The sequence below is a fragment of the Hemicordylus capensis genome, chromosome 4 (genome assembly GCF_027244095.1).
Source record: "Hemicordylus capensis ecotype Gifberg chromosome 4, rHemCap1.1.pri, whole genome shotgun sequence".
Taxonomy (NCBI): domain Eukaryota; kingdom Metazoa; phylum Chordata; class Lepidosauria; order Squamata; family Cordylidae; genus Hemicordylus; species Hemicordylus capensis.
This window is the reverse complement of record NC_069660.1, coordinates 53,995,472-54,019,349: the sequence shown is the minus strand read 5'-3', so window position 1 is coordinate 54,019,349 and position 23,878 is coordinate 53,995,472. Positions and strand designations below refer to the sequence as shown.

General features: G+C 43.7%; 1 protein-coding gene across 1 annotated transcript in view; it reads left to right on the top strand.

Moving 5' to 3' along the window:
* IGFN1 (immunoglobulin like and fibronectin type III domain containing 1) overlaps positions 1-23,878 on the top strand; it is a 74,268-nt gene that overhangs the window by 49,091 nt on the left and 1,299 nt on the right. The window contains exons 14-23 of the mRNA XM_053251057.1: positions 183-324; positions 1,420-1,716; positions 4,854-5,153; positions 7,223-7,396; positions 9,680-9,808; positions 11,454-11,756; positions 14,333-14,421; positions 17,221-17,416; positions 19,207-19,506; positions 23,053-23,379. Coding sequence (XP_053107032.1) covers positions 183-324; positions 1,420-1,716; positions 4,854-5,153; positions 7,223-7,396; positions 9,680-9,808; positions 11,454-11,756; positions 14,333-14,421; positions 17,221-17,416; positions 19,207-19,506; positions 23,053-23,379 — 2,257 coding nt within the window. The remainder of the gene's footprint in view (positions 1-182; positions 325-1,419; positions 1,717-4,853; positions 5,154-7,222; positions 7,397-9,679; positions 9,809-11,453; positions 11,757-14,332; positions 14,422-17,220; positions 17,417-19,206; positions 19,507-23,052; positions 23,380-23,878) is intronic.

Genomic DNA, 23,878 nt, shown 5'->3' with positions numbered 1-23,878 from the left:
AAGGGCAGAACATAAAGAGTATCTCCTTGAAAATGCAGTACGAAAAAATGACTGGGTTTAGTGCTCTCTGCATTTGTGGTAAATGCAGCAGTGAAACAGAATGTCATTTGTAGCCATTTTAATGTTGCATGTACTGCCTGATAAAGAATGTTTATCTGCCTTTTTATCCCCTTCTCCACAAGATAACAGGCCTAGATGGAGTCTCCATTGAGAAGGATGGTGCAATTCACAAACTGATAATAGATGAAGTACAAGACAGGCATGCTGGAAAATACAAATTTGAAGCTGAAGGCATCAAAACAGAGGCATCTGTTCTTGTTGAAGGCAAGTCTGATAAAACACATCTGGACAGTTTGTTGATAAAATGATGCTAAACTCCAGCTATTAATGCAATACTTTTGTGAAAGCAGAGTTCTGGAAGCAACCAGAAGGTCATTAAGGTAGAACCCTCCAGACATCAGCCCTCTCCACCCATAAGCTAGTCTTCAGTGTTTGTTGTTCAGCAAGCAAGGATTATCAGGGAGACAGTTCATTAGACAATTCAGTGACAGGCTTGCAAACTGTGGTGTGGACATCCTTGATCAATTCAAAATGCTTCTGTAAACCCCTGCTGCTTTGATTGTATCAGTCCCTCCTTACTGTGACTCTCTGACATGCTTTGAATTAACCTTCAAGCATCTGCTTCTTCCTCTTGAAGGTTGCTCCATCTGTCCATGATTAAACTTTCCCCATTGAAACCTTTTGTTTCACCTTCTGCTGGACATAGATTGATTTTATTATCTTAGTTCTTCATTCCCCTTCCCATCTCTATGCCTTCTGAAAGTTGCTCCCTATGCTTGGTACAGCCTCTCCCCACTTTTAAGGCTTTTTCACTCTTCTGTTTGATATCCCTTCACAGAATCCACTTCTTCTGAAAACATTTTAAAAATTATCCTAGCCTCATTTCCTGCTTTTTTGCTGCCATCTGACTCCTACACTAACCCCTGCTACATATTAATCAGCCTCTTGTCGTTTCCTCCATCCTTATCTTGCCCATCTAACTTAGATGGTACATCCTTTGTGGAGGACCATGTCAATTCCTTGTTCTGCATTTCTCTTAAATGTGCTGCTTGCAGTAAATCATTATCAAGTTGTTTGAGTAGTGGCCGTGGAATTTTTCTTTTTTTCTTTTCTTATCTGAACAAGTCTCACTCTGATAGAGTTTGAGAATTGCTTCTCTGAATTCTTGCTACCACACGGCTTTACTTTCTGTTGCAGTTGTGGGCTATTCAACATAGCAGCAATAAATACGGAGCAAACTCCATACCTTCACCTCATTACTTATGTATTCCTTTTATTTTATTATGAATATTTATATACCATTTTTAAACAATGAAAACATTCACAAGTGGGCACTGTTTGCTTTGTTTCTACATTCAGACCCTCCAAATGTTGATGCTGCTCTTCTGAAAAAACTGAGCAAAGAGCCTGTAGTAGTGAAGGCAGGAAAGAATGCCATGGTTAAAATCCCATTTGAGGGCCGGAAGCCAATCAGAGCAGTGTGGTTAAAGGATGATGGGGAGCTTCTAGATGATGCCCGGATCAACACTGAACATTCAGACAACTTCACTCGGCTCTCCATATCCAGCACCAACCGGAAGGATTGCGGTGATTATAAAGTGAAGTTGAGGAATGAGAGTGGAACCCTTGAAGCTGCGCTTAAGCTTGTTGTGATAGGTAAGAGACCCCTAGTCCTCACACAACCTTTTTGATGAAGCATAAAAGAATATAGGAGGTGTTATACCTAGAGACAGCCTAATGTTAGAACGGTAGCACATTCGAGAGTGGGAGCACAGGGAACATCACTGCTTGCTGTGAAGTCAGTTCAGTTCAGTTTATTTGTGGTCACTGACCAGAAAAATATGTACATACAGTCCAAACAATAACCATAAACTAATCCAGGTATTCATAAACCTCATGAAATCTAACTATGCAGGTATTCTCTTACTATGAATTCTAATGGCAACAAAGGAAAACTTAGTGACTGCATAAGTGATTTTGTCATCGCTGTCAGATAAAAGATAACTAACCTAGAATTCATCTAGGTGGCCAGGGTAATTTGCTAGAAGGCGCACTATTAATTAATAGAAACTGTAGAAACTACAATATAGCACATAGGATAATGTCTTGACAGCTCCTGCCTTGCAAGGACAAAACTGCTCTGCATAAGGGACTTTTTACATCCTACCCTCAAACACAGCAGAAGGTAGAATGTCAAAGCATGCTAGTGTAAAAGCTATTTGGTATTTTGCTATTGTAAGTTTATCTAAATAATCAGCAGGTTTCATGGTGCAGCGGGGAAATGATTTGATTATCAAACCAGAAGTTGCCGGTTTTAATCCCTGCGGGTATGTTTCCCAGACTATGGGAAACACCTATATTGGGCAGCAGTGTATATAGGAAGATGCTGAAAGCTATCATGTCATACTGTGTGGGAGATGGCAATGGTAAACCCCTCCTACAATGGTAAACCCCTCCTATTCTACAAAGAAAAACCACAGGGCTCTGTGGTCACCAGGGGTCGACATCGACTTGATGGCACACTTTACTTCATATTCAAAAGTTGGTTATCCACCATTAATCTCCTTGATACAGAACTTCTATCAGATTGCCATGCTACATCACAAAATCTTTGTGTGAGTGCTAGGCTAGCTTGATCAAGATTCATTGTCAGCAATAACTCGGGGGCAAACCCATAATAGAACAATTTCCTTTTAACTTCCATTTCCCAGTTAGAGGTGAACTTATTTGCTAGCATAAGCGGTAACAATCCAGTGGGATTAAAGTTTATTTTAAGACAAAATTTGAATATTAAAAGCCAGATTTTAGACTCCACATTTATAAAACCTGCTTCCACTCTCAAAGCTGTGTTAGGAACACCCTGCGGTACCTGAAACAGCTTTCTAAGAAATTTAGATTGCACAGCTTCTAAAGCTTGGATGTTAGAATAAAGGCCAAGTTGTGCTCCATAAAGCAAATGAGCCTGCACCTTGGGCTCGAATAGCCTTATGGTTGCAGGAATAAAAAGACCACCTCTAGAGTAGAAAAAAGCCAATATTGCTGATGATGACCTTTGAACATTTTGGATGACATATTCCTGGTGGGGTCGATGACTAACAGAAAAGTGAAATACAATGCCTAAGTATTATAGCAACTGACCTGCTCAAGCTTATAGGGATGTGCGAACCGGTTCGGATTTGAACCGGTTCCGGTTCGGAGGTTCGGATCCGAACCAAACCACCCCCGGTTCGGTTCGGACCGGTTCGGAGGTTTGGGGTTTGGGTGACAGGTACCCCTGGGTGCCAGCTACCATCCTTCCAATTTTCATGTGTCCGAACCGGTCCAAACCGGTCCGGATCCGAACCGAACCAGGGGGTGGTTCAGACAAAACCAAAACCAAACCACCCCCTCCTGGTTCGGACCCAGTTCGAATCCAAACCGAACCGGGCAAACCGGTTTTGTGCACATCCCTACAAGCTTATAGACCAACATAAGATCTTGGGGTGTTTGGCAAACCTTGTAATCTGCATTTTAGAGTCATTAATCTGCAGAGCATGACCTTTACAGTAAGAAGTGAGGGAATCAAGTGCTTTTCTCAAGCCAATAAAGGGTCTGTGATAATATTTTCTCTGCTTACAGAAGCACTGCTACAGGTTTAGAGGCTAATATTGAGGGGTGAAAGTCTGAGCGAGTCAGAGAGGCAACCATAGAGTATATATAAAAGTTAAATAATAATGGAGCCAGGATACATTCTTGCTTAACGCCTCTGTTGTTGGAACAGAAGGTCTTTAGAGAGATAACCTGCTGCATTTACTCTAATTTTCAAATAGGTGAAGTCTTTGTTACTTCACAGCAAGCTGCTTGTAAGTAGGTAGTAGCAGAGTTGTCTTTGTGAGTCATCCTGGGCAGTATCATATTGAAGGGGTAGGACCAGGGGCGTAACTACTATTAGGCAAGGGCAGGCAGCTGCCTGGGGGCCCCCACGCCTCGAGGCCCCCCCCAGAGGCAAGTCACATGTGAAGTGTGTGTGTGTGTATCAGCGAGGGGCCCATTTTAAAATTTTGTCTCTGGGCCCACTCCAGCCTTGTTACGCCCCTGGGCAGGACAGAAATATTTTAAATAAATAAAGACAGAAGAGGAAAAAGGAGCAAACTGGAACACCGTCGACTATGGCTGAAGACAGACATAATGTAAAAAAGGGAGCTCCCAGGGTTTTGAAAGTACTGTGAACTCTTTTTTAATATCAGTGTCTGCCTCTGGCATACCCACAAACCAAACATTAATATGCTGTCCTTGCTTGTCCTTGCTCACTCATCTGCCCAGTTGCTACGGCTGCTTCTTTCTCCTGCTGCAAAGTGCCCTGCTACTGCATACCAGAGATGGAAGCAGTGCAATTACCTCCCATCTCAGGCACCTGGAAAAAGAGTGCTTTTGTCTTTCAGCCCATGGTGGAAGAGGAGGCAGTAGCAATAGCCCTTGCCTGACCTAGGCATGCAAGTGAGTGGGCAGAAGTGACCTATCAGGATTCAATTCACTAGTGTGCTAGAGGTTCATATTTTTAAAAGATCGGATAGCATATTCATATGCTGTGAACGTCCTTATTATCAGCGAAAGTCTTCTATCCACACATGATTATGATCCTTCACACACTATAAGCACCCATCTTTTGTCAGTGTAAGTCTTCTATCACAGTGATGAGAACCTTGACAGGTACCTATTGATCTTGCGAGTACTCACCCTCATAAAGAGAGGTCAACAATTCCAGTACCAATCACAAGCAAAGACCTTTCTTGTATTCTCTGTTTTCCCTTCAGATAAGCCCCAGCCACCCATGGGTCCCATTGAAGTTGTGGACTGCTCCACAAGTGGCATAAGTATCAAGTGGAAGCCCCCAAAGGATGATGGTGGTAAGCCAGTGCAGACGTATACCATTGAGAAGCAGCAGGTTGGCAGAAAGACCTGGGTGACACTGGGAGAAACCAAAGGAGACGACACTATTTTTACCACCAACAAAGTGGAACATGACAAAAGTTATTACTTCAGGGTGAAAGCAGTGAATGCCGAGGGGACCAGTGAGGCACTTGAGTCTGATGAGGTGATGGCTGCTGCCAAAGGTAATAGAGACCTCTTTGAATGTCTGTCATATTTTCATGACAAATATCTAACATCCCATAGACTCCCAAGGCATTGTCACTAAATGGAAATGTAGATCATTATAGTAATGTAGTCCATTATTAATGTAATGATGGGATATCCACTGTCCCCAAATCCACGAAGTATATTGTTGTGTTATCTGAAAGAAATTCCTTCTAAATACTATTATCTTTAGTACAGAATTTATTAGCGATAGCCAAAATTCTACTGGCCAGATACTGGCGTCATCCATATATACCATCATTACATGAATGCCTTTTCAATATCCGGAAGGTGGTGCCAGTGTCGAAACTTATAGAATTTGTCACATTGTATGATGACAAACAATCATGGAAGAATCTACCTTTGATTATAACTGATCTCTATTTATGGTTTATATGACCACCTAGTTTATGTTCAATATTTCCTTATATATCTGGCATGATTATTTAAATTTTGTAAAAGATACTTGTATCTTACTTTGTACTTTTGGAAAAAAATTAGAAAGTTCAGAGTATGGGGGGAAAATGTAGATCAGGTTCAACTGGACCTAAACATCTTTAACATCATTAATAAAATCACATTTATATACCACTTTTTGAGCACTGAACATTTTTGAGCACTGCAAACATTTCCCATTTCAGTAGTTTGCTTCAAGTTGCCTGCCTCAAGTTGCCTGCTTTTGTTAAAATACATTAACAAAACTTCCATAAAAACAATATTAGGGGTGTGTCGAACCGAACACGCACACACCCCCAGTTCTGTCTGGACCGGAATTGAACCACTGGACAAGTCTGCGAATTTTTTAAAAGTTATTTTAATTTTATTTTTTTTTTTAAATTAATTTGCCTTCAGCCCCTTCAGGGGGCTTCCTGTAGGCTGGGGGAGGGTCCGCCAAGGTTCCCGCTCCCCCCACTGGACTCTCACATCGCCACCGCAGCCCGAATTAATCAGTTGAATGGCCCATTTGGGCCTCTGTAAATCAGCGCGGTGGCCATTTTGGAGGCTGCCGTGGATGCGCAAATGGCCTCTGCGAGGCCTGGAATGGCCCAGGACCTTGCAGAAACCTTTTGCGCATGTGCGGCAGCCATTTTCACCCAGCAGCCATTTTTAAAATAATTTTTTTTTAAAAAAAGCTGCCGCACATGTGCAAATGATCTCTGCGAGGCCCTGGGCCATGCCAGGCCTCACAGAGGCCATTTGCGCATGCACAGTAGCCTCCAAAATGGCCACCGTACCAATAAACTGATTAAATTCCCAGTGATGTGAGAGGCCAGCAGGGGAGGGGGAACCTTGGCAGACACCCCCCCCCCCCGGTGGCCTACAGAAAGCCCCCCAAAAGGGCTGAAGGTAAATTAATTTTTTTAAAAATATATTGGCGACCACTCCCACCCCCAGACTGGACCGGACCAGGGTGGCGGGTTCCGACTCGAACTGAACTGGGCCAGCCGGTTTAATGCACACTGCTAACCAATATTAGAGACCGACAACTGGGAACTATGGGAAATTGGAGAGTACCCAGCCACATGAATGGCATAGACAACAACAAATCAATTGTTGAAGTGAGATTTGATCCAGTGACAACTCCACTTACACTTTTAGCAAGTGTTCAGCAGAATGTTTTGCAAATTCAGTTTCTGCATCAAAAGTTATGATTTCAAGGGGTCCATTTCCTGAAAAAGCCTTTAATCCTAGCAATGGGTGGAACACCTATCCTGATTCTGAACAGGCTGTATCTTTCCAATATTTTTTGGAGAATTCTTAAAACTAAGAGCTCCTTCTGTACAGCCATTGTATTAGGGAACAACATAAACAAACACAACAGGCAACTCACTTTACAATTCCAGCTATCTCAGCAGTATTCTAATATTTTTCTAATACAGCATCTAGAAGTTGGATGAAGCTTGCTAAGAATGATTAAACCTCTTACAGTTCTAAAAAGATGTTCTCTTTGTTTTCCATATAAGGAAATGTAATTTCTTAAGGTGGTTATATCTGCCTTACAAGGTAGCTCAGATGCCTTATTAATGATGGGCTGAATTTTTCCTAGTTTTTCCTGGTCCTCCTGCACCTCCCAAAATTGTCAGTGCTTACAAAGGTGCCATCACACTCTCATGGGCAGCGCCTCATAAAACAGGCAACTCTCGGATCTTGGGCTACACAGTTGAGAAATGCAAGAAGGGTAGCAACTTCTGGACACCTGTCACTGACTTGCCCATAACAGGTAAGCAGCTCAAAACTAGGGACATATTGCTTAGACTCAAGAGAGGAAGTAGACTAAAGGCTGAAAACGGAAATACTTAGTTGTAATACTAGGGCTGCATCCATATTAGAGTGCTTTAGCACTACTGAAGCACTGCTTTTCCATAATAAACTAAATGTGGAATTAAAATGGAGGTTTCATGGAAAACTTAATATAATGCTATGTTATCCACCTAATGGCACAGTGGGAAATGACTTGACTAGCAAGCCAGAGGTTGCTAGTTCAAATTCCCGCTGGTATGTTTCCCAAACTATGGGAAACACCTATATTGGGCAGCAGTGATATAGGAAGAGGCTGAAAAGCATCGTTTCATACTGCACGGGAGATGGCAATGGTAAACCCCTTCTGTATTCTACCAAAGAAAAACCACAGGGCTCTGTGGTTGCCAGGAATCGATGCTGACTCAACTGCATTTTTATCAGAACTCATGTCTGTACATAAACAGAACTAGAACCAGCCAGCCAAGTAAACAAACCCTTCATTAATTCCAGTGTACAGGAGAACTTCGTTATTTGTGGAGTATCAGACACCCATTTCCAGTATCTGTGGATATGACAGTGTTAAAACCCACATGTCTGTGGTTCCTAGAGGGCCGGATGTGACCACGGAGGTCACTTTCATCATCCAGTTTATCTAAGGGAGCCATTTTGTGGCAAGTTTATTCGCAAAATCAGACCTTCCCCCATGATTTTTCACAGCTTTTTGGCATTTCGTCCTTTGTGGAGGCATTCCTTGGCACATGGGGGACCCGCAAAGCATGCCACAGTAAGTTCTGGGCCATTTGGGGGCCATTTGGGTCATTAAAAAAACCAAAACATTTTCCCTCCATCATGGAACCTAACCCCCCCTTTCCTCATAGCCCTAATGCCTCATTACTTGTGGTTCTGTTACTCATGGTAGTAGGCAAGGGACAGAACCCCCCCCCCCATTTTTGCTTCAGTTACCATTTACCAACAAACAAACAGTCATGGGAGAGTCTGCACAATTTGTCATAAACCAGATCTGGGGAAAAACATGGGAGAACAAGAAAATAAACATGAATGTGATGGTTTAACAATAACTTAACATCTATATATATATTTCTCCTGGGTGTGCCAGGGAAAATGTGTCCCAGAAGCCCAGCTGATTGGCTGGGCTGCGGAGGTGCCTGATTGGCTGGCACACCCAGGAGGAGGAGAATTGGCTGCTGCGAGCCATGGCTGCTGGCGGGCCCGGCCTGGCAATGGGTGGTGGCTGCAGGCCCGGCCCGGCGAAGCGGTGGTGGGCCCGGCCGAGGGCTGAGGTGGTGAGGCGGCCGGATGGCGGGCGGCAGCTGGCCAGCAGCCAGCCCCGATACCGGGGCAGAAGGTGGGGGTCGGGGGAGAGTGGCTGGCCTGCCACTGGCTGCAAAGACTGACAAGCGGAGGCAGCGGGCACGGCATGCCGTGTAGGCGGCACTTGGTGTGGCGAGCCAGCTGGCGGGAGAGGCCGCGTAGGCTGCACTTGGTGTGGCAGACCCGGCGGCGGGACAGGCCGCAGAGATGGCTCTCAGCCAGGCGTGCCGGCCAGGCCAAGAGGAGCTCGTGGGAGACTGGGGTGGGAGGGAAACAGGTGGCGGGACTTTCCTGTTCGCTGCCCACGAGGAGGAGCGGTGGCGGCGGCCGGGTAAGTAGAACTTTTAAAAATGCAGGGGGTGGGCAAAGGGGAGGGGGAGGGCAAGAGGGAGGGGGAGGGGTGGGGAGGGCAAGGGGGGAGGGCAAGAAGGATGCCAAGAAGGAGGGTCAGGGGGATGGCAAGAGGGAGTGGGGCAGGGGGGAGGGGGAGGGCAAGAGGGAGTGGGGCAAGGGGGAGGGGAGGGCAAGAGGGAGTGGGGGAGGGGAGAGCAGGAGAGAGGAGCAGGGGGGAGGGAGGGCAGGAGAGACTGGGGCAGGAGGGTGAGAGGGAGGGGAGGGTGAGAGAGAGGGGAGGGTGAGTGGGAGGCAGGGCAAGAGAGAGTGGGGTGGGAGGGAGAGGAAGAGAGGCAAGAGTGTGGGGCAGAAGGGAGGTAGGGAGAGTGGGGCAGGAGAGAGAATGGAACAGCCAGCCCCAAAGAGTGCACAGATGCTCTGTGCGGGTTGGCTGGTTTGCTAGATTTTCTGTAAAAAGTGAATGAACATAGGGTGGCAATTTCAAATAAAAGGGCTATTGTGGAAGCAACCTAAGTTTAATTAGCTCTGGGAATGAATGATACTGTTTGGTCACTATGGCATGCTGTTCCTTTCACAGACAGGAAGTACACAGTGACTGATCTAAAGGAGGGATTGCAGTATGAGTTCCGTGTGGCTGCTGTCAATGCGGCAGGGGTGGGTGAGGCCAGTGCACCCTCAGAAGCTGTTTTTGCTCGGGATCCTATGAGTAAGTTGTTCAGTCAATTGGAAAACAACACAGTTGGCAGAAAGAATGCTGATTCATATAAAAAGTTTTCATATGTTCACAAACTCAGTTGATCACTTGATGAGCACTATCATACATCTGCTATCATGGATCAATATTTAAATTGGGATATATGTTTCAGGCAGTGGTACCCAAACTCCCCTTATATTAATCAAATTAGCTGCTTTGATTGAGGAAAGCTCTAGTGCAGGGATTCTCAAACTTGGGTCCTCGGGTGTTATTGGACTTCAACTCCCATAATCCCCAGCCTCAGTGGCCTTTGGTTGGGGATTATGGGAGTTGAAGTCCAATAACACCTGAGGACCCAAGTTTGAGAATCACTGCTCTAGTGCTAAGAATAGCCACTAGCTGTACCCATTGGGAGTTGATGAAGAGAAGATGCATCAGGAGGAAATATAGTGTACCAAATGATGGCTGACATCCAGTCTAATGAAGCACTGGTGCTACAGAAGAATCAGAGGTGCATCTGAAGCATTCACCTCCACTGCTCATGCAGTCGGTGGGAAGTTTTGACAACCTTCCCTTCCCTCAGAAGCACTCTGATCCATCCAAAAATATATCCCAAAGGCTTGTGCAGTACAGAGTGCTTCTAGGGGAATAGGAGGTCACTGACTCTCCACCACCATCCAAGCACCAGTGCAATGTTAGGGGAATAGGGACATAGGAAGATGCCTTATACTGAGTCAGACCATTGATCCATCTAGCTCAGTATTGCCTACACAGACTGGCGGCAGCATCTCCAAAGTTGCAGGCAGGAGTCTCTCTCAGCCTTATCTTGGAGATGCCAGGGAGGGAACTTGGAACCTTCTGCATGCAAGCATGCAGATGCTCTTTCCAGAGCTTCATCCCCTAGGGGAATATCTTACAGTGCTCACACATGTAGGGGCTATTCCCACGATCTGCAAAAATCGGGCTAGGAGAGTTTCCCCAGTATGCCCTGCATGCTTGCACAGGGCATACTGGGGCTTCTGGGGGCTGCGTGGCCCCTGAGCTCCCCAGCCCTCGCCGGCTCTGTCACGGAGCCGGCAATCATGTGGGCGGCTGATTCAGCCGCCCAGGGCCCCTACAGAGATCGTCTGTGGGGAGAGCGGGCTAAGTTTTGGACAAAGCGAGTCTCACGGATTGTGAGACCCGCCCCGTAGTCTTCCATTTATATGTAACCAGGGCAGCCCCTGCCTAGGAAGGGGGAGAAGTAATGCTTGATACCACAAGACCAGCTCTCCTCCCATAGTGTCCCATTCTGGAATGCTTCAGAAGCACCAGTGCACCCATAGCACCAGTGCTCCGTTAGTTTGGATGTCAACCCATGAAATTTCTACCTGAAAACTTTATAAAAACTTTATAACATTTTAATAAACTTCTGTATATTGTAATATAATTCCCTTGATGATGAATCGATGTGAAATTTCCAGTAATTACTATGAGGAAACTGTATTGCATGTTTTCCAGAGTTATATGGAAAATGAGGATTGGGATTTTCTATTAATATGAGCATAGTAACAGAGCACTTCAAAGAGCAAGGGATCAAATATGAATGTGGGGGTGTGCGCGTGCTTTTTTAAACCCTTTGGAATATAGAAATATCCATTAATCCTCCAATTTCCAGATCCTCCAGGTCCAGTGAGGGGACTTAAAGTGACTAATACTGACTACTCCAGCATCTCCTTGTCATGGATGAAACCAGAGTTAGAAGAAGAAAGTTCTGCCAAAGGCTATATAGTAGAGATGCGACACATGGATACTCTGAAGTGGAACCAGTGCAATTCCCTCCCAATAGGAATGACAACGTATATAGTTAGGGGGCTGAAAGCCAGGGAGATGTACTTCCTACGTGTGAGAGCAGTCAATGATGGGGGGTTTGGTGATCCTGTTGAACTAGACACTTGCATCCAAGCAGTACCTCCCACTGGTGAGTTAAAATTTATCGCTTTTGCCTTGGGAAGCACAATCAATGTATACATATTTATGTGAAATTCCATCCATACTACCACTACTAATGTGTAGTAGTGGTAGTAGCAGCAGCAGCAGCAGCAGCAGCATAAATATGCACTAGTGGTAGCATTGTGCGTATTGCACACAACATAAACATGACCTGATCTCTGCCTACAGATGAGGAAGAGCTAGGGAATTAATAATAAATAATAAGGATAAGGGAGACAAATTCTAATGGACGGCAGGTAAATCAAGGCTAGGATAGTCCCAGAAAGAATCAGTTAAGGAAGGAGTTGTTGAGGAAATTGGAGAAAAGGAGGTAGCCTAGGGGTTTTCAAACTAGGGTCTCCTGATGTTGTTGGACTACAATTCCCATCATCTACAGCCACAATGGCCTTTGGACATTGTGTCGGGGGATGATGAGAGTTGTGGATCAAGCCCAACAACATCTGGGGATCCAGGTTTGAGAACCCTGGAGGTAGCCTGATGAATATAGAAGGGGAGATGGTTCCAAGCAGAGGGAAGAGCATGAAAAAAGGCATGGAGACAGGAATGGAAGAAAGAGACTGATAATTTATTTATTTATTTTTATTATTTTTATTTGATTTCTATACCGCCCTTCAAAAATTGAATACTGAGGCTATTCCCATGATCAGGAGAAATCGGGCTGGGGAGCCTAGCCCGATTTCTCCTGGTCGTGGGAACCACCAGCAGTTAACCCACCAAAGTAACCCTCCCCTTAAACCGGGTTTGTGGAGGAACCGGAGCGGTCACTGGGCCTGCCTGTCTGGCCCTGCCCAGCGGTCCTTACAAACAGCAAGACGCTCCTGCGTGCCTGTGCAGAAAGGAGCACCTCGCCGTTTGCAAGGACAGGCAGGCCCAGTGGCTACTGCAGCCACTGCTGCGGCCAGCACGTGGTGGAGGGGAGGCCTGCTCAGCCACCCCCACTCCACCCATTGGCAGTTAAAGTAAAGTAACTAAAGTAAGATAGCCATGGTTCGGCACAGAGAGGTGGGCATGGGATGGCAGCAGGAAGCCTCCCAGAGCCCATCCCCCAACCCATTAGAGGTCCTACTTGTTGGAAATTCTCTGTGGTGAGAGAATCCCTTTCTCAATATAGCAGAGTGCACAGAGGCACAACACAGTGGTAGTTTAGTTAGGCATGCGTGTGTGCTGAGAGTGAAGTAACTTGGAGCCAATTCATAGTTTCAAATCAATATAAAAGGCATTTATTAAGGAACTCCATTCTAGATAGGAAAGTTTTGAGTTAGGATCTCTAATCTATCTATCTAACTGGATGCAGATGGATTCTGCATCCTCTCTGCACACATGGTGCAGGGAGAGAGGCTTGCCATGTTGCAAGGTAGATGGCTAGGTAGGAAGAGAGAGAGAGGAAGAGGAAGTTGATCCCTAAGAGTAGCAATCTACATTTCAAAGGGATAGCATCAGAGCAGTGGAGAAGTGATGACCAATGTCTTGACCTTCTAGCCCTCTGACTTACTAGTCTGTCCTCCACTGTCTGAGACAAAGAGACAGCGCAAAGTCCTTTAACTTCCAACACTACTGGACCTTGGAGGCCATGAACTGGGTCCCCAGGGTCCGGGGGTTAGAGTGCCTCTGCCTCCATTAGGTATGCTGTTTTGGCTACAATCTGGCTACTGCTTGTCTCTGTTCATCCCCAGAGCATATGAGATGAGAAATGATGAGAGCTCAGTGCAGCAACTTGAGAGGGTATAGAGAAGCCAGTAGGAATAGAAGAAATAAAGTCTGAGCAATCAACAAGATCATTAGCATGAATACTGAAGTCTTTAGAGATAAAAGCAGGCGAGATAAGGATTAAGGAAAGGATAGGAAAGAAAGCCAGGCATCAAAAGATGCTATTACATTTAACAGGGTAGGGAGTGACACAGATCACAGTGATACAGAAGGGAAGACTGAAGGCATGTACTTGAGATAGTCTGATCAAACTTCAAACTAAGACCCTAGTGTTTATTGCAGATGGCTGCATCAGATTGTAGAGGAAAGGCACATACTATTTTTCTAAATATGGAGCAAAATATAGAAGTGCTACCTGTCTGTTTTCTGCATAATATATCATAGCATAAACGAGTGTCAAGTGCTTAAGGTTGTTGATGGTTAACATTATTTGCAGAAGCTTATCCAGCTGCTGTGAACACTTTTCAAATTAGGCATTGTCATGAAGCCCATTCATACATTATGTTCAACACTCCTACAACAAGTGTACAGTGTACACAGGTACAGATCTGTATGCAGGTATAGTAATTCACATGTTATGCTGAACACAGGTACAAAAGTACACTTCCTATCTGTACCATACATTTGAAGGGCCTGTATCCAGGTTCACTTTTAAAATGAACACAGGTATAGTTATTCACAGAAACATGTGTACAAGTGCCCATACATCTATATACTCTACAGCATAATGTCTGAATCGGGCTATGGAAGCATTTATGGTGGATGGGCTCTCTGGCATCCAATATATTTGCAAACATAGATAATATGCAGTTTTTTTGCTCATTTTTTTCATTTCAGTTCACCCCAAGCTCTTAATAAGAGACTCTATCAAAAACTTTATGATTATAAAAGCAGGGGATACCATTCGTATGCGCATTCCTTTTGAAGTAAGTATAACTTTTGCGTAAAAGTTATCTTTTTGAAAGGTGTCTTTCAAGAAAACCAGTTCCACGCTTTCTTATATTAGACCCCCAATTGTATATGTTGCAGGCTGGATTTGCTGTGCAGACCTACATTATTAAATCCGTTTGTATGCCATCATACATATGCTGTGTGAATGCCACTGAAAACGTTTTCCCTTTGGGGAGTCATCTCTGCCCCAGCTATAATAATAATAATTTATTATTATTACAAATATTTATATACCACTCTTCAACAAAAAAAAAGTTATCAAAGCAGTTTATATGGAAAAAGGAATAGGATGGTTCCCTTTTGTGAGCAAAAGAGCTCACAATCTAAAAAGAAACATAAGGTAGACATCAACAACCACCACCACTGGAGGGCTGCTGTGCTTAGGGGACAGTAACTCAACTCCTGCTAAGTACAGGAGAATCACTTCTTTTAAAAGGTCCCTCTTTACTTAGAACCATTTCTCATGCTGACAGTGTAATCCTAAACATACTTACTAGGAGGTAAGTTCCACTCGACTCAATAAAACTTATGTTTGATTCAACAAGTTGTATTATTAATGCCTATCAAGGAGTGCGAATCTGTGTAATCAAGCTATCTTTTGTGAAAGAAAATCCTGTGTGCATGCATGGGAAATCTACATTGTATGTGGTGCGTCCCCTTACTGGTTAACCAAAGCACCTTCTCAGTTTATTTGATTGGCATTAAGCGAAATAATGCTTAATTTTTGCTAGATTGTGCCTCTTACCCATCCATCAATCGTTGCTACTGTGGAATGTCAGAGGCATGTCAGTGTTAGCGACCCACTGGGGGTTGCTGAGCCTGAGCAACTTGAAAGGCAACCTCAATGGTGTTGCCCAACAGGACAGCTGTGGAACAACTTAAAATAGCTTCTGTGCAGGTACACACTACTACTTCTACTGGAAACAATGGCGGCAGTGCTGCACAACTGCCAGGAAGCTGTTTTACACTGTTCCTCAGCTTCCCTATTGGGCAACACCATCAGCTGCTTTCCACATTGCGCAGTAGCTCTGGTGGGTTCCTAATGCCAATGTTCCACTACATGGAACATTGGCTATTATTTCTTAAACTCAGAAGGCAAAGGAGTCAAGGAAGCATTTTGGTATAAAGTGGAAAGAGCTAAAGCCTAGTTCAAGGATAGCCAAATAGTGACCTATGGGCTGAAATGTTTTTGTTTGGCCCTCAGTGGTCCTGTCAAATGTTCATCAGTATACACTGCCTTGGAGATGTTTCCTTAGTCAAAAGATTAAAACATTTTAATAAAGAAATAAAAGGTTTCCCCACTTTTTCCGTCATAAGGAAAGAAACAATGAGGTCATTCACACAATCAAAAACTGAGGCTATACCCACGATCAGGAGAAATCAGGCTAGGGGAGCCTAGCCTGATTTATCCTGACCGTGGGAACCACCGGGCTCGCAGGTGAGCCCTGTGGCCTCCAGGCGGTTAACCCGCCAAAGTAACCCTCCCCTAAAATCGGGCTTAAAGCGAGCGCTCTGCAAACCCATTTTTTAAAATCGTGAGTAGCCGTGCCGCAGCTCCATGCTGTGGTTACTCATGAATAGACCCCTGGCTGGAGGCTGAAAAGCAGCCTCCTGGCTCGGGGGTCTCCCTGGTATGCCCTGCACACTCGCGCATGGCATACTGCCGAACTCACGAGCCCCTGCCAGCTCCGTCATGGAGCCAGCAATCGTGTGGGCAGCCAATCCGGCCGCCCAGGGCTCCCACCCTGATTGTCTGTGCTGAGCTTCCCAAACCGGTTCTAACTGATCGTGAGACCTGGCTCACTGTGTTCTAACAGTGTTTGGGAGCTGTGTGTGCTCCCAGTTTTCAGTTGGGTGGGAGCAAGGTAGGCGGAAAACCTGGGCAGAAGTGACTGCATGGAAGCAAGGTAGGAGAAAAACTTGGGTCGCTTTGCCTCCTACCTTTCTTCTACACAGTGAAGCTGTTTATACTCATGTGCAAAACCAAGCAAAGGAAGCCCAGCCCAGTTTTGCATGCGTGTGTACTGTGGGTGGTGGCAAGCCCGCCTATGGAGCCTCCCTCTAAAATGAGGTTAAGAGATCAAGTGCTATTTTTCCGATTGTGCGGGTCTCCCAGTCAGCTCTGGGGAGTGGAGGGGGGATCCCCATAATGCACTGCGCACTCGTGCTCATGCGGTGCATTATGGGAGCTCCGGGGGGTGGGTTGGCATGTGGCCAAGCGTCCAGCACCGCAATCCTCGGAGCAACTGGCAGCAACTGGTGATCATCTAGGCGGGTGATCCGCCCACCCAGAGGGAAGGACCTGCTCATCTGCAGGGAGGTAAGCTTTTTGAGGCTTCTTCCCCGCTAACCCTCTTGCTCTTTCTCACTGGTCGTGAGAAAGGGCTCAGTCACTTCTATCCAGGTTTTCTTCTTACCTTGCTTCCCCACAACTGAAAATTGGGAGCACACGCAGCCCTCAAACCCTGGTAGGACACAGTTTTTGCTTGTGTGAATGACCTCGCTGTTTTCAAATTGTACACAAATTGGAATATTCCATGCTTTAATGTGGACACTTCCCTGCCAGCTAGGTACCGTCTTCATTGTGGAGCTTGTGAAGAGATTGGTTTGTGTGGCAAAATGTACTTTTGATCCCTAAACCACGGTATGGAGAACAGAGTCGCCTCTGGAAGTACAGCAGCTGGCTACCTGTGCCCCAAATGAATGGCATGTCAATACAAAACAAAAACCAAAGACAACCAGCCTAGCTTTGATGTCTCTTTCCCTTTCAACAGGCTTCCCCAGCTCCTGAAGTGATTTGGCAAAAGGATGGGCTTGCTCTGCCTGCAAAGGCCACCATGGCCACCAGAGAAGGCCTGAGCCAGCTCATCATACCAGGAGCTGACTTTTCTGACAGTGGGCATTATGCCATCATCCTCCGAACTGAGAGTGGGAAAAAGGAGTCTTTCAGCTTCCTTGTCCAAGTCACAGGTAACAAGGCCACCCAGAACTTGCACCTGGGCCTATAAAATTCACCTTCACTCTTCTGGAAACCTAGATCAGTGCCATATTTCTGCTTCAATGACAACCCCTGGGCTAGGCAGATGTCAGCTGTGCAGATTTGCCCATCGTCCATGACAGGATACAGCCTGTGGGCAATTTAGAGGTCACAAGTCAGCATATTTAGCACTGCCAAAAAAGTATCATGGAGCTCATCCCATAGCAGGCCTTTATGGAGAACTGTCAGCAATGGAATCAGACACCAGCTGCAAGTATCACACTCTGTCCACCCCTTCATTTACAGTTTACAGAAACAGTTGTGCCAACTGTCAACAGAGATTTCTATCTGGGAGACAAAGAGGGTGAAGCCTGGCTTCTCTCCATATGCAAGCCCTCATAGCTAATGCTGACTGCCTTTTAGTCCTTCAAAATGAAATGTTTATTATTCCACCTCATCCCTACTGTGTAGAGAGGGTTACAATCTAAAATTAACAATAGGATTATGACAATTTTGTGTCAGTTAACTGCCTTGCTTTTAACAAAGTAATCAATTAACTAATTAAAATAAAGATTATAGTTGATCTTTGTAACCCTTAGTTATGGCGAAACAACACATTACCACAAACATTTGCTTGCTTTATTTTATTTTATTTATTTAAATTTATACCCCACCCCTCCAGTAGAATACTGCTCAGGGCGGCTTGCTTTCCCCATCTATATATCATCCATGGAGGGGACCTGTGGCATGGGAGAAGGAGCTTTGAGCCTTTGCCCCACCAGAGTCCCAATCTGTACAGGACCCCTATGGCTACTTGAAAGGATAAATTAGGCATTGTTCTCTTAACTTCAGTGGGACTACTCTGAGTAATTTTCCTCGTGCCAGCCAATGCCAGCTTCTGTCCCAGGACAAATAACAGCCGACGGTAGGTCTGGATTGCAACCATAGTAGGGGGAAAGGGTTAATGTTTTCCCTGCCTTGCATGATAGTCTCAATCTGCATCACGCCCCACCCCTGCACCACTCCAGCTGCTATTTAGGGGAAGAAGTGTACATAGCTGGACAAGATAACACAGGGAAACCAAACATTGTCTGGAAAGGTTTCTTAGGAAATATGAAATGCTTAAATCGATAAAGTATCCAGCAGCATCATAAAGAATCTACCAACGCTGAATAGCCTTTCAATTGCAAGGCATATTAACTTAAAATCAGGTTTGATACATATTTTTACTTGATTAACTTCATCAACAAGGAGCTTCAACACTAGTGACTGTGTTTGAGTCACTAGGAACATAATGTTTACAGTTCAGTATACGTGCACTTCTGTGGCCTGTTTATCATGATAGGGGTTCTCAATCTTGGATCCCCAGATGTCATTGGGCTACAACTCCTTTCATCCCCTTTGGAATGAAGGCCTCGGGCCATTGTGCAGCAGATGATGGAAGCTGTAATCCAACAACAGAGCCAGCATGATGTAGTGGTTAGAGTGTCGGACTAGGACTCGGGAGACCCGAGTTCAAATCCCCATTCAGCCATGATACTTGCTGGGTGACTCTGGGCCAGCCACTACTCTCTCAGCCTAACCTACTTCACAGGGTTGCTGTGAGGAGAAACTTAAGTATGTAGTACACCGCTCTGGGCTCCTTGGAGGAAGAGTAGGATATAAAATGTAAAAAATAAATAAAAATACAACAACATCTGGGGTACCAAGGTTGGGAATCATGATATTATCTCCATCTTAATATTCTGGCACAGACCTCTCATTTTTCCACCCCATTTTGCAGATGTACCAGAATCCCCTGGTCCTATTCAGTTGGTTGAGAATGTCCCTGAAACCGTGACTCTGATCTGGGAGCCCTCACCAACCGAGAAGAGAGTGGGTAACTTAAACTATATGGTCATGCAACGTGACTCCAGCAAGGGATCGTGGCAAGTGGTGGCTGACCTAATTTACACCAACAAGTGCACTGTCGCCAATTTTGTTCCAGGCCGGGAATATTTCTTCAGGGTTCTGGCAAAAAATTATATGGGAATCAGTGAGCCTTCTGAAACAGTGCAACCCTGGAGCATTCACAAGACAAAGGGTAAACAAACTTTGAAAGGAAACCAGTGCCAGTTTGTTGACAATCTGTGTATTCTCTGGGTTGGACCCCAACAAACACTTCTGTAAATGAAAGAGTTTTGTTTGTGCAGTGAGAGAGATGGTCTTTGCTGACTGCCCTTCCCTCTGAAGTTGCTGCCTTTCCTGCCCCCTCCCCCAAGAAAATGGATCCTTGAGAGCTGGAGCACCTTTAGGATTAGATTTGCAGGGGTCAGCAGGGGGGAAGAGGGTTATTGGGCCGGGGGGGGTGCCCCATGTCCCTTGCATGAATAGAACTTACATTCCATTGCATGAATAGTTCCATTCATGGAACTATGAATTAGGAGCCGAACCACTATAATGTAAGTAAAATTCTCTGCAATTTGTTCTGCTCATTATATATGCTGTTCTCCTAGCAGAGCATGATGTTGCAATATCCCCAGAGAATTACTTTGAGTAAACATAGGTTATCATACTTGGACAACCATATCTACAGGTGATGGTGTAGTGAACTGAAGCTTTCTCCATCCCTATTACGGGCCAGTTCAGAAGACTCCTTACTGGCCCACATAATTGGAAAGTGAATATGACAAGAGTACATCCTTTCCCCCCCCCGCCAATTCAATTTTTATTAATTTTAACAATAATCTTATAATTAACATTCAGAACACATAAACAAATATGGACTTTCCGCTCACACCTCTTCGTGAGTCATCAGCTATAAAATTTACCCTTGCTATAATAATAATTCAAAACATAAATTTAAACCTTACAAACACGATTTTAATCTACCCAACCTGCAATTATTACTAGATTTCAAACCCTGCTGTAAGATCCATAGTAGGAAAATAGTTCTTTAGATACAACAAGAATGGTTTCCAATCTTCTTTAAAGCATTATAAATTTTGGTCTCATCAATATTGTAAGCTTTGCCATCTCCGCATATTCCAAAATTTTTATCAGCCAATCTTCTTTTGAAGGCAGTTCATTACTCTTCCATTTCTGTGCATATATTATTCTGGCCGCCGTAGAAGCATACATGAAAAATGTTAAATTAGTTGTAGAAATTACTCCTTGTGTTATTCCCAGCAGGAAGGATTCTGGCTTCTTAGGGAATGTCATTTTAAATATTTTCTTTAATTCATTATATATCATGTCCCAATAGGCCTTGGCCTTCCTACAGATCCACCACATATGGAAAAAAGTACCTTCAGAGTGTCCACATTTCCAACATTTGTTTGAAACATTTTTATACATTAATGCCAATTTTTTTGGAGTCAAATACCATCTATACATCATTTTATAATAATTTTCTTTTAAAGCATAACATGCAGTAAATTTTAAATCAGTTTTCCATAATTTTTCCCAGGCTGCCATTTCTATATTACACCCCACATCTTGAGCCCACTTTACCATGGTCGTTTTAACCACTTCATCTCTTGTCCCCTCCAAAAGTAAAAGCTTATACATTTTAGAAACTTTTTTTTCATCATTTTCACATAATTCCTTCTCAAATCTCGACATCTGGTCCTCAAATCCAACTTTAAGATCCTTCTTATATATTTCATTTAACTGGTGGTACTGAAACCAATCTAACCAAATTTTGTACTTCAGTTAAACTTTTTAGCTTACAATCCTTTTCTTGAAAATATAACAGATCCCTGTAAGTATCCCATTGCAATTGCATATTTACTTCTTTACGTGTTAGAGCTTCAATCGGGGATACCCATAATGGAGTTTTAGGTTCCAACCATTTTTTATATTTCAACCACACCCTCATTAGACTCCTTCTTACATAGTGATTCAAAAAGTCTTTATGTATTTTACTTTTTTCATACCACAGATATGAATGCCATCCAAACCTTCTATCAAAACCTTCCAAATCAAGTATTCTAGGATTTCTTAATGTTATCCATTCTTTTAACCACGTCAAGCAAACAGCATCAAAATACAACCTTAAGTCCGGTAGAGTAAGACCACATCTTTCCTTTGCATCTGTTAAATTCTTAAAATTAGTTCTTGGTCTTTTCCCTTGCCAAACAAACTTAGTTATATCCTTCTGCCATTGCTTAAAACAAGTTAAAGTATTGATTATAGGAATAGTGTGAAAGAGAAATAACATTTTAGGCAAGACATTCATTTTCACCACTGAAATTCTTCCCATTAAAGACAAATTCATATTAGACCATCTTTGTAAATCAATTTTCACTGTATTCCATATTTTGACATAATTATTTGAAAACAACAAAGAATTGTTGTTTGTCAGCCAGACCCCCAGATATTTGATTTTCTTCTCCACTTTCAACTCACTTATTTCAGAGAATCTGTCCTTAGATTTCTGATCCATATTTTTAGTCAGAACATTCGTTTTGGCCTTGTTTATGTAAAATCCAGCCAATTGGACAAATTGTTGTATTTTTTCCAAGAATCTTCCAATCTTGTCCATTGGATTTTCTAAAAAGAACACAACATCATCCACAAAGGCTCTCAATTTATAGTCTTGTTTCCCAATTTTGGGGCCTTGTAGTTTATCATCTTCTCTAATACTTCTACAAAGCACTTCTAGGACTAATATAAAAAGCAATGGGGAAAGTGGACATCCTTGTCTACTCCCTTTTTGTATTTTACAATTATCTGATAGTTCCCCATTTACAATAATCTTAGCATATTGCTCCGAATAAATTGTCTTTATTGCCCTAATAAAATTAATGACAATGCCCATTACATCTAATAGTCTCCACATAAATTGCCAAGAAACGTTATCAAAAGCTTTCTCTGCATCCAAAAAAATCATCGCCATTTGTTTATCTTTATGTTTTTCATAATACTCCAGTACATTCAGAACTGTTCTCACATTGTCTCTCAATTGTCTCTTTGGCAAGAAGCCAGCTTGATCCTCATGAATAAAAAGTCTTAATATAACCTTCATTCTTCTTGCCAAAATGGCAGCAAAAAGTTTATAATCATTATTCAAAAGTACAAGAGTACATCCATATGTACTTTTTTAACATGTGTCCCAACTCCCTCCCAGCATTTCTGTTTATGGTGTGTGGGTGAGCTGTTCATCCACTTTGCGACCATTTGGATGAACAGCCCATTCCCATGAGATAAAGCAACGTGCCAGGGATATCCACAGAAGACATCCTGATAGATGCGTTCTAGGTGCATCCTCTTTCTAATAAAATGGACTGGAAAGGTATTATCTGAACTGGCCTTGCTTCAGTTAATTCTGATGAGTGGAACTGGTTTAAAATCAAAACCAATCAAACAATCTAAGCAATCAAACTTAAGCTACTCAGAAGCTGAAAGGAGAACCTGAATAGTGAGACCTCAAAACTAGGAACCAAATGGAGCGTCTTAGGGCCAATTATAACGAGCAAATCTGCACTAACATGTTTGTCCACAAGTAAAGTTGATAATTTCAGGCATCCACACGTACATAGACCCACTCTACATCTTCTTGGTATAATCTAAACTTCACATATGTGAGAAGGTTATTCCCATAAATTTAACTCTTTGTATTCTGATGTTATTTGCATGCCTTTTACAGGTAAATTTGAGGTCAGACTTCCAAAATACAAGGGTGTCAACCAAAACCAGCCTCCAAGATTCCTCGTCCAGCTGAAACCACATGTGGTGACTTTAGGATTTGATTGTCACATGAGTTGTGCTGTGACTGGATATCCGGTACCTCGGGTAACCTGGTACAAAGATAGCAAGAACCTCTCTCAGGATCCCAACTTCTTCAGTAAAAATGACTTTGGGGTCTGCTCGCTTGTGATCCCGGGTGTCACACCCTCAGATGGAGGAGAATACAAGGTGGTAGCCAGCAATAAATTAGGCCAAGCAACTAGCAAAGCCATTGTCACCATAAAAGGTAATGACTAAAGAGTGGCAGAGGTCTGGCATGCTTAACTCCCGTATTCAGTCCACTTGCATGAAGCAAAGTAGTACTTAATGCCTCTTAAAGGTATTTTGCAACTAAATGGGTATTTATGGCACTGTATCCTAGTGGATACTATGGCAAAAACTATATTGTCCTCTCCAAGAATTCTTCCCTAAATTCAGCTGTAAACCTCCCACAAGATGACTATACTTTTTAAGTTGTGGAGAAGAAGTTTTAAAGCCCCATGATGAGGGAAGTCTTAATCTTTGGGAATTTCAGCTTTAGGATTTGTTTTTCTCCATTACTGGTGACTCTTTCTGCTGGGTCTACATTTCCACACTGGAACTATTAGACAAGAAGACCTTTGATCAAGGCCTGGGACTTTTCTTTATCATTAAGAAGGCTGAAAACAAGTCAAAGCAGATGAGAGTTCCTTCTGGGACTAGAAAATAAATTGGAGAATGGAGCAAGAATAGCAGGATTTTTCTCC